This window comes from Eschscholzia californica, unplaced genomic scaffold (genome assembly GCF_041429995.1).
Source record: "Eschscholzia californica isolate CP2 unplaced genomic scaffold, dmEscCali1.0.p SCAF_2, whole genome shotgun sequence".
In the NCBI taxonomy this organism is placed as follows: domain Eukaryota; kingdom Viridiplantae; phylum Streptophyta; class Magnoliopsida; order Ranunculales; family Papaveraceae; genus Eschscholzia; species Eschscholzia californica.
The window spans coordinates 30707466-30718329 of NW_028238309.1; the positions used below are offsets into that span (position 1 = coordinate 30707466).

The 10864-nt window shown below is 42.2% G+C and overlaps 2 protein-coding genes across 2 annotated transcripts; both read left to right on the forward strand.

Moving 5' to 3' along the window:
• Positions 1-972: 972 nt before the first annotated feature.
• Positions 973-3309, forward strand: LOC147557372 (uncharacterized). The gene is made up of 3 exons (XM_086658827.1): positions 973-1878; positions 1927-2134; positions 3182-3309. The coding sequence occupies exons 1-3, from the start codon at positions 973-975 to the stop codon at positions 3307-3309; spliced, it is 1242 nt and encodes a 413-aa protein (XP_086514953.1).
• Positions 3310-4293: 984 nt separating this feature from the next.
• On the forward strand, positions 4294-6523 carry LOC147557373 (uncharacterized). The gene is made up of 4 exons (XM_086658828.1): positions 4294-4752; positions 4859-5104; positions 5210-6238; positions 6332-6523. The coding sequence occupies exons 1-4, from the start codon at positions 4294-4296 to the stop codon at positions 6521-6523; spliced, it is 1926 nt and encodes a 641-aa protein (XP_086514954.1).
• The last annotated feature ends 4341 nt before the right edge of the window (positions 6524-10864 follow it).

Sequence of the window (10864 nt, forward strand, 5' to 3'; positions counted from 1 at the left end):
GAAAAATGATAAACGACCAGCATCTTAGGCATGCATATTCCTAACTTCAAGCAACTAAAAAGCTCGAGCACATCCTTCCTCCATGCAACATGCATTGGCTACTGATAATATTTAGTAAGGAAGAGATCTCAAGAGATGGAAAAGATCTCCAAAGATTACTTGCCCAAAGAGTTCCTACTGCAGCAATATAGGATCGCGTGAACGACTGAATGAATCCTATTATCCCATCGACAGATAAGATTTTGTAATAGGAAATAGTACTTTTCCCTTTGATCTCCCATATTCCCCACACAATTGTAAGTGGGGTAGCTTTCCATTTCACTCAACTTCGCTTCGAAAGTTTGACGCCCTGCCATTGTTGGAAGCAATTTCTACTGTATCAACTACTGTCACTAGAGAAATGGAACCAGCCCATGTCACACCACAAAATGGCAGTCAGCGTATCAATAACCTTCCAAATCCCAAATTAGGTCAGAAAAGTGTGGAGATGAATAAGGTTGGCAGCAACAATACAAGGTAGCAGCTTAACAACCAAACTAATCGGGTGAATGGTCTCGGCAAGAAGCGGCCTGCCATGGTTAGTGATTCAATTCAACATAACCGAGAGGGGGATCAAGAGCATGAAAAGGGGTGGTCTATGGTTCTATCAAAATCTAATAGGTTCAATGTAGGTACTGGACAACTTGACAAGTCAGATCAGTCGCGCCGAAAAATGGCAAAAAAGAGTGTTTCTGGCCACGACAGAACCAGACAGAATACACCACTTTCAGGTAATTCTTTCTCACCACTCTCTAGTCCCGATGGTTTAGGTTCTGACCTTCCAGGCCCGGAATGTGATGATGAGACACTGGGGAGAGGTGTAAATGTTAATGAAGGGCCCAGGACAGATCACACCCCATGTTTGAATACTATGTGTGTAGATGGAAACCGTGAGATCTCCGATGAGGTCGAAACAGTCCCCTCATTTGTTTAATGATTAATCTCGCATGTTGGAACGTGAGAGGTCTTAATGACGCTCTCCGTATGAAGAGTGTTAGAGATTTTGTGAGATTGAACCGTATTGGGTTGTGTGGCTTTTTAGAAACTCATGTCCAGGAAAGGAATAAGACTCGTATTCAGCGTAGTCTTAATTCTAGCTGGACCTTCATTGATAATTATGTGGTTGTTCCGAATGGACGGATTTGGATTGGTTTGGACCCTACTAGGGTCAATTTTACTTGGTCCCATGTTGGAGGGCAAGTTATTGCAGGTGGTGTTCAATTTACAGATGGCTCGGGTTTTCATTTGGCAGTGGTGTACGGAAGTAATAGTACTGTTCATCGCTGGGAGCTTTGGAGGGACCTTGAGTTTCTTATGACGGGTTCTGAGGCTCCTTGGCTGGTGCTAGGTGACTTCAACACCACGATGTTGGCCAATGAGAAAAGAGGTGGTAATACCTCACCATCTCAAGGCTCCAATGAGATGTTTGATTGTGTTGCCGATTTGGGACTGTTCGACTGTTCGTATACGCGTTGTTTCTATACTTGGTCTAACAGGCAGATGGGAGCTGCGAACATCAGTTCCAAGATTGATCGGGCTCTTATTAATAGTAGGTGGTTGACTTGTTTTCCTCTAGCTAAAGCAGACTTTCTACCGGCTGGGGACTCAGATCACTCGCCCATCATTATACCGCTTGCTGCACCTAACATACACTGGCGAACTCCGTTTCAGTTCTTTAATGCCTGGACGGAGATTCCCACGTTTAGAGCTCTTGTTGCTGATGTATGGAAGGAGTCAGTAAGGGGCAACCCGATGTTTCGAATGGTGACAAAGCTCAAGGCTTTGAAAGCTCGGTTGAATGATTGGAAGAAAGTTCAGTTCAATGGGGTGACGAATCAGGTAACCATTAACCGAAATTTTTTACATTCAGTGCAGGTCCGATTGCAGGGTGATCCAGCAAACCCGGTTCTACGAAGGCAAAAGAGAGAAGCTACCGGAAACTATAGTAACGTTGTTCGAGCTGAAACGGCAATGCTCCGACAACGTGCTAAAGTTGAATGGCTTACTCTTGATGATAGCAATACAACTTACTTTCACAACTCTATTAGAGAGCGGAAGTCTAGGAATGCTATTACTAGACTCACCAGGGAGGATGGTTCGGTGGTCGAGTATCCAGCGGAGATAGCTAATATGTGTGTGGACTTCTTTCGAGACTTATTTGGTCAGGAGGACGAGGATAATGAAGCATTAGATCCCATACCTAATGTGGAGTTCTCACGCCCGCTTACGAAATCCAAAGGAGCTCTTCTCATTACGAGGGTGACTAGAGATGAGATTTTTGCTGCTTTACAGACTATTGGTTCTGATCGATCGTCGGGGTCGGATGGGTTCTCTTCCCATTTTTTTAAGGCGTGTTGGGACATCGTGGGAGATGATTTCGTGGAAGCTATCCAGAGGTTCTTCAGCTCCGGAAAACTTCTCAAAGAGGTAAACTCTACTTTTGTTACTCTTTTTCCTAAAATAGATAATGCTTCTTCAGTGTCAGATTTCAGACCGATATCTTGTTGTAATCTGTTGTATAAATGCATTACCAAGATTCTTACTATACGACTGAAGGGAGTTATTTATTCGATGATCAGTCCGAGTCAATCAGCCTTTATTTCTGGCCGTACTATTCAGGACAATATCATGCTAGCCCATGAGATTGTTAGGAATTACCACAGACCAGATACCTCGGCTAGGTGTACGTTTAAGATTGACCTTAAGAAGGCGTATGACACAGTTCGTTGGTCTTCACTATTCTCAGTCCTTGGTAAGTTTCACTTTCTAAGGATATTCATATAATGGCTACGGGCCTGTGTCACCACGTCTAAGTTCTCGATTATGGTTAATGGTGAAGCCCATGGTTATTTTGATGGGAAGCGAGGTCTACGGCAAGGCTGCCCGATTTCTCCATATCTGTTTGTCCTAATGATGGAGGTATTCGCGGTTCTTATTGATCGAGAGGAAAGAGCGGGTTGGTTCCTGTTACACCCTAAGTGTCGAGTTCCGAAAGTTACTCACCTTTGTTTCGCCGACGATCTCATGGTCTTCTTTCGAGGAGACGCTGGTTCGGCTCAATCTCTAAAAGGTGTGTTAACAGGTTTTCATCGGGCGACAGGGTTGCAGGCCAATGTGACTAAGAGCACGGTTTTCTTTGCAGGTCTTTCAGCCCAAGGTCATAGTGATATTACTAGTATTCTGAAATTCGGTACTGGTTCTCTGCCTATTCGTTATTTGGGTTTACCTCTTATATCATCTCGTCTCACCATAGTCATTGTATTCCGCTGATTGATAAAATCAAGGGACGAATCCAATCTTGGAAGACTCCATTTTTATCGTTCGCGGGCCGAGTTCTCCTCGTAAAGGTGGTTTTGAATAGTATGCTACTATATTGGGCAGCAGTGTTCGTTATTCCCAAAAGAGTAATGAATGACATCAACTCCATATTTAGTAAGTTCCTGTGGTCTGGCGTGGATATGGGGTGTAAGAGAGCTCCCATTGGTTGGGAAAGCCTTTGTTACCCCACTGATGAAGGGGGACTTGGTTTTCGTAATATCGAGTTGTTGTTCGAGGCGTCAAATCTTCGTCATATATGGGACCTGGTTAGTGGTAAGACGACTTTGTGGGCTGAGTAGGTGGGAAATAATCTCATCAAAGATCAGCACTTCTGGACTTTATCGGCTTCGAGTAGAAGTTCTTGGTGTTGGCGTCGAATTCTAGCCAGCAGGCCGACGACTCAGTGACTCATTTGCACTTCTCTGGGGGATGGTCATGATACCAATTTTTAGACTGATCTATGGCATCCTCGGGGTCTTCTTTATGATGCTTTCGCGGAGGGGTATAGATATGATTCTCACCTTCATCTAGATGCCCGGGTTTCTTAGTTTATAGGGCAGTAGGGCTGGGTCTTTCCTACTCATGTAGCAGCCATGCTAGGGACTATCGAGGTTGAGGCCAGAGAGGTGGTCGTAGATAGTACTCTTAGAGATGAGGTGATCTGGATGCCTAGCCAGAATGGAGAGTTTACGCTCAAAGAGACGTATGCAGCAATTCGACCTAGAGCAACTCGATTGAGTTGGACTTCATTAGTATGGTCACCGGGTGGTATCCCCAAACATTGCTTCATTACGTGGCTTGCTTTTCGAAGACGCCTCAAAACTAGATCGCTTTTGGCTAGTTGGGTATGATTATAGACACTACATGTGTATTCTGTGGGGGAGATGAAGAAACAGATTTCCACTTATTCTTTAGTTGTTCGGTCACAAAGATTTTATGGTAGCCTTAAGGCTAAAGGGTTATGCTAGCCTTTGGTGGGATACTTGTAAGTCGCAACGTTTAAGAGAAGGCAAGACTAAAGTCAGGTCTTGGGAGAAGCTGAAACGACTTATGAAGAGGAGATTTTTACCCGATGATTACAAGCAAGATTTGTACCTAAAGCTTACACACTTGCAGCAAGAGAAGATGACTGTAGAAGAATATACAAGGGAGTTTGATCTTCTGCAATTACGTTGTGATATTCAAGAACCACAAGAGAGGACTATTGTACGCTTTGTACATGGTTTGAATGATGAGATTTCAACCAAGGTAGAGTTGCTACCTTTCTGGAATCTTGATGACGTAAAGAAACTTGCTATCAAGGTGGAGAAGCAGATCAAAACAAGCAAGAAGCCATATAACAAACCCTACAATCAATTTTCTTCTTTGATTCCAAAAGGAGCTATAAAAAGTGATGTTAGTAGCAGCAACAAAATAGCCGGAAAATCAGAATTCAGCAAAGCCTATGGACTTGAATTTAAAGAAGAAGTGCTTTAAGTGTCAAGGATATGGGTATTTTCAGGCTGAATGTCCTAATCGAAGAGTTATGACAACTCAAAAGATTGAGGAGATTGAGGAAGAGCTAAGGCAGGAATCTCATGATTTAGAAGCTGCTGATCAGAAAGTTCATGAGGAAGATGATGAAGTCATTGAGCAACCTGATCGAGGAGAATTGTTGGTGATTCGAAGGGTGTTGCATTCTGTTCCTATTACAGAAGAAGAGCAACGAGAAGCTATTTTCCAGAGCCGGTGCACAATCGAAGGAAAAGTTTGCAGTTTGATCATTGATAGTGGAAGTTGTACTAATGTGGCATCCAGTACACTTGTGGAGAAGTTGAGTTTGCCAACTATAAAGCATCGACAACCTTATTAGCTTAAGTGGTTGACTGATGGGAGCAAGTTGCAAGTTTCCAAACAGGTTGTGATTTCCTTTTCTATTGGGAAGAACTACCACGATGAGGTAATCTGTGATGTCATTCCAATGGATGCTTGTCATTTATTGCTTGGCAGACCTTGGGAGTTTGATAGGAGAGCTGTACATGATGGGTACAAGAACACTTATTCTTTTCATAAGGATAAAAAGCACATTACGTTAGCACCATTATCACCTACTATGTGTGCTAAGTCTGCAGCAGAGAAATGCAAAGAGAACATGTTTTTGGGTGAAACCAAAATAATGAAGAAGATGGAAAGGGGCAAGGAGGTCTTTGCTTTGCTGGTGGTTGAAAAGAATGAGGGAGCTGAAGTGATTTCTCATCCATTGATGCTGAAATTGATGAATGAGTTCAGTGATGTTTTTCCTAAAGATTTACCACCTGGTCTACCTCCAAAAAGAGGTATTGAGCATCAAATTGATTTATTACCTAGTGCACCTTTGCCAAATCGTCCAACTTATAGATGCAATCCAGAAGAGGATAAGGAGTTACATAAACAAGTGCAAGAGCTGATTGATCGAGGGTATGTCAGGGAGAGCATGAGTCTATGTTCTGTACCTGCTCTGCTTGTACCAAAGAAAGATGGCTCAATGAGGATGTGTGTAGACATCCGAGCTATTAACAAGATAACTATCAAGTATCGTTATCCTATACCCAGGTTGGATGACATGCTAGATGAGCTGAATGGATCAATGGTATTTTCGAAGATTGATCTAAGGAGTGGATATCACCAGATCAGAATGAAGGAAGGTGATGAATGGAAGACTGCATTTAAGACAAAGAGTGGCTTGTTTGAATGGCTAGTCATGCCATTTGGATTATCCAATGCACCCAGCACTTTCATGAGACTTATGAATCATGTTCTGCGTGATTTAATTGGAAAGTTTGTGGTGGTTTATTTTGATGATATTCTTGTCTGCAGCAAAACTGAAGCCGAGCATGCTATACACCTCAGGGAAGTTTTCAAGGTGTTGAGAAGAAACAAGCTATAAGCTAAGCTAGAGAAGAGTGAGTTCTTTACTTCTAGCATTGTGTTTCTTGGTTCTATTATTTCAGATAAGGGCATTTCAGTTGATGAGAGCAAAGTTGAAGCTATAAGGAGTTGGCCAGTTCCGGCAACCCAATCTGATGTAAGAAGCTTTCATGGACTTGCGTCATTCTATAGACGCTTTGTGAAGAATTTCATCACTGTCGTGACACCACTAACTGGATGCTTAAAGAAGGACAAGTTCGAATGGAGTAGTGCTGCATAAAAGGCATTTGAAGTGGTGAAACAAAAGCTATGCGAAGCACCTATTTTAGCACTTCCATATTTTAATCAAGTGTTTGAAGTTGAATGTGATGCTAATGGAGTTGGTATAGGAGCTGCTCTTATCCAAGGACAACGTCCCATAGCTTATTTCAGTGAGAAGCTTACAGGAGCACAGAAAAACTACTCAACCTATGATAAGGAGTTTTATGCTATTGTAAGAGCTTTGACACATTGGGAGCATAATTTGAGGCCAGGTCAGTTGGTTTTACATTCTGATCATGAGGCACTGAAGTTCATAAACAACCAGCACAGGCTAAACAACCGACATGCTAAATGGGTAGAATTTCTACAATCCTTCTCATTTGTGTCAAAGTACAAGGCTGGAAAAACTAATATGAGTGCAAAAAGGGAGTTACAAATAAGTACCATTTGCAAGATGGATTTCTTTTTAAAGGAAACCAGCTCTGCGTGCCAAGGAGTTCTGTTTGGGGCTTGTTTTTTTTTTTTGCAAGAATCAGCAGGGATTAAAGGGACCCTGACCCATTTATTGAACTAAAACATCAAAACAATCATCCCTCATTATAACAACTATAATGAGACTCAAATACAACCAAGCAGCAAAGCTATTAGACAAACCTAACAGCACCCAAAATCACAAAACAAAACAGAGCATAATAGACCAGCAACCAAAAAGTAGTAACCAGCAACAGAACAGCAACCTATCTCACTCTTTGGCGCACAGCTCCCTGCTGCTCCTCAATGATCAATCTCTGAAGCTCCATACCAAGGTCTAAAGGACCAAGCTCCTCATCCCCATGAATAGGTCTATGACTAGCCAGCCAATCAGCAACCTGGTTAGTCTCACGAAATACATGAATAGTGTTACAATAAGTCAGCTGCCCCATCAATCTCCTAATCTTAGCAACCAAAAACTTTGACTGCCATGGAGGAGCCAAGTTACTGTTAGTAAGCAGATGATACACCATCTTTGAATCAGTAGCAACAACCAACTTATCACAGCCATACTTAACAGCTAGCAGGAGCCCTCTTTCCACCCCCTGAAGCTCATGGTGCACTACAGACACAGGATCAGCAGCACCATGAGCAGCAGCAAGTACCTGACCTCTATGGTCCCTCATAACACAACCATAACCTGCTGAATCCCTGCAAAAGGAGCCATCAACATTGAGCATAACAAACCCAACAGCAGGCTTTTTTCCATTCACACAATGTAACAGCAGCAACAGCAAATTCAAAAGTTAGATTAAAGTTGAGAGCAACCCTCCTGCTCCTCTGATTATCTTTTGCCTTAACCTTCTACCCAGAACACTTCATCCTGATATCTGCTACAATTCTCCTCAAGACTTCCCTCTCTGATTCAGCTTTACCAATAAAGACCCTCCTATTCCTCTCAAGCCAAATATGATATACATAGGCATTAAAGGCCAATTTACCAACAAGAGCAACCATATCCTTACCAGCAAATAGCTTGACTAACCAGGCCACTTCTTGAGTCCAATCAGACTTAGATAGCTTAGAAACAGCAAGAAGTTCCAAAATAGACTTCCAAACAACACAAGAAAAGTTGCAAGAGAAAAGAAGATGAAAATCATCCTCCACATAACAAGCACATAGTACACAAGTATTGTCAGGAATAACACCCCACTTGTGAAGCTTATCCTTGGTCTTCAAGGCCCTTCTCATAGCTACCCAGGTGATAAAACTTTGCCTAGGTATGTTATGAGAAAACCACACAATATCACACCAAGGAACAACTTCTTCTTTCCTTCTAATGGCCTCATAAGTTTCTTTAAGAGTAAAGATGCCAGATTTACCTGCAGTCCACACTCTCTCATCATCAAAACCAACCTGAATACCCACCTCAGGTAATCTATCCAAAATCTCAAACAAAGCTCCTTGAAGCATATAAGGAACAGCCCATTCACCATTAGAGATACAAACACTGACCTTAGCTGAAGCATTAAGCCTGCTATCAAGCCTAAAGAAAGGGTCCAAGAAAGAATAAAGAACACCCAAGGGGTGCCACACATCAAACCAGAAATCAGTGCTCTTACCATTGCCTATAAGAACCTTGGCAAGGTTAAGACCTTGTTCTCTGCAATTCAATATACATCTCCAACTCCATGAAGAGTCCTGAGGAACCTTCATGACCCAAAAGTCATTCCCTGAAATCAAATTGGCCTTTACCCAGGAAACCCACAAAGTATCCTTACCAATGAACAGCTCCCATATATGTCTCAGGGTAGCAGCAGTATTAAGAGTCAATAAATCCCTAAGGTTCAAACCACCTTCTTTATAGGGCAGACACACCACATTCCTACTAACAGTAGCCCTCTTAGCTTTCAAATCAGTACCAGCCCAAAGGAAATTATGAATGATAGAGGAAAGCTATTGAAAGACCCTCTTAGGCAAAACAAAAGAACTAATCCAAAACATAACCATGCCATTGATAACAGAAGTAATAAGAGTAACCCTACCAGCATATGAAAGGAATTTAGACTTCCAAGATTGTACCTTCTTAAGCACCCTATCAAGCAAGGGCTGGCAATCAGCATAGGTCAATCTAGAAGAGAGCAAGGGAACTCCAAGATATCTAACTGGCAAGGCAGCTACATCAAAACCCAACACAACCTTGATAACCTCAAGGGTGCCAGCATCCACACCACCAGCAAAAATAGAGCTCTTCATGTGATTAGCTTTCAATCCAGTGCATAAGGTAAAGCTCTCCAAAGCACCAGCCAAAGCATTAGCAGACTCCACATCCCCTTTAAGAAAGACCAAAAGATCATCTGCAAAACTAAGATGAGTAATAATAGGACTAGAACACTTAGGATGCAAATGAAAACTACCATCCCCAACCTTAAAACATTAAGGACCTCCATAACCATCACAAAAAGGTAAGGAGACATAGGACACCCCTGTCTCAAGCCCCTCTTCCCCCTGAAATAGCCAAAAGAACTCCCATTCACCATAATAGAAAACCTGGAAGTAGAAACACAGATCCTAACCCAATGGACAAACTCCATAGGAAACCCAAAAAGCTGCATAATCTTGAAAATAGCTTCCCATTCAACTGTGTCATAAGCTTTCTGAAGATCAATCTTCACAGCACACCTAGGAGGGCCTCTACCCCTGTGATAGTTCCTGGTAAGCTCATGAGCTAAAAGGATGTTATCCTGTATAGCTCTTTCAGCAATAAAAGCAGATTGACAAGGACTTATCAACTCAAAAATCACCCTCTTCATCCTCAAAGTGAGAATCTTTGTAATGTATTTATAAATAACATTACAACAAGAAATAGGCCTAAAATCAGTTACCCTAGAAGCATTAGGAACCTTAAGAACCAAGGTTACTAAGGTAGAGTTTACCTCACCAAGCAGCTTTCCAGAAGAGAAGACCCTAGCCACAGCCTCACAGAAATCATCTCCCACAATATTCCAACAACACTTAAAGAAATAAGATGAAAATCCATCTGGCCCAGGGGCTTTATCTGACCCAATAGTAGATAGGGCATAAACAATCTCTTCTCTAGTCACTTTATCAATCAAACAAGCAGCCTGGTCACTAGAAAGAGCATGAGCAAACTTCACCCCCTCCAGCCTCTCATGAAAGTCAACATCAAGAGATACACCAAACATATTCTGATAGAAATCCACACACTCAGAAGCCACCTCTTGACAAAGAGATAATTTCTCACCAGCCCCATTAAAGAGAAAAGGAATATTATTCCTGGATCTTCTCTCTTTCATGGAACTATGAAAAAACTTAGTATTTCCATCCCCAAGCTGAATCTTTTGAACTCTAGACTTTTGTTTCATCATGGCTTCCTCAGTCCTTGCCAATCTAACATAAGTGCCAACAGCCTCCCTCTCAGCCTCCCTCACCTGATAATCACCTGGCTCAGAATGAAGGAGAGACTGCATCATATCCATAGACTCCCTAGCCTCCTGAACCTGCAAAGAAAAGTTATGAAACCTAGCTCTCTTCCACTCATTCATGACAGACTTAACCTTTTTTAATTTGCACACCAGTCTATACATTGGGTTGCCCATCACTTCCATGCTCCAAGCATTCTTCACTAACTCCATAAACCCTTCCTCCTCAACCCAACAGTTAAAGAATTTGAAGGGTCTAGGACCAGCACCACCCTTCTCAAGAAGAGACACAACACAAGGACAATGATCTGAAACACCATGATTTAGAAACTCAACCCTTGCATTAGGAAAGCCAGACACCCATTCAATATTAACCAATACTCTGTCCAGCTTTTCTCCTATATGCCCATCACCACTCTGTCCATTAGACCAAGTAAAAAAATTAC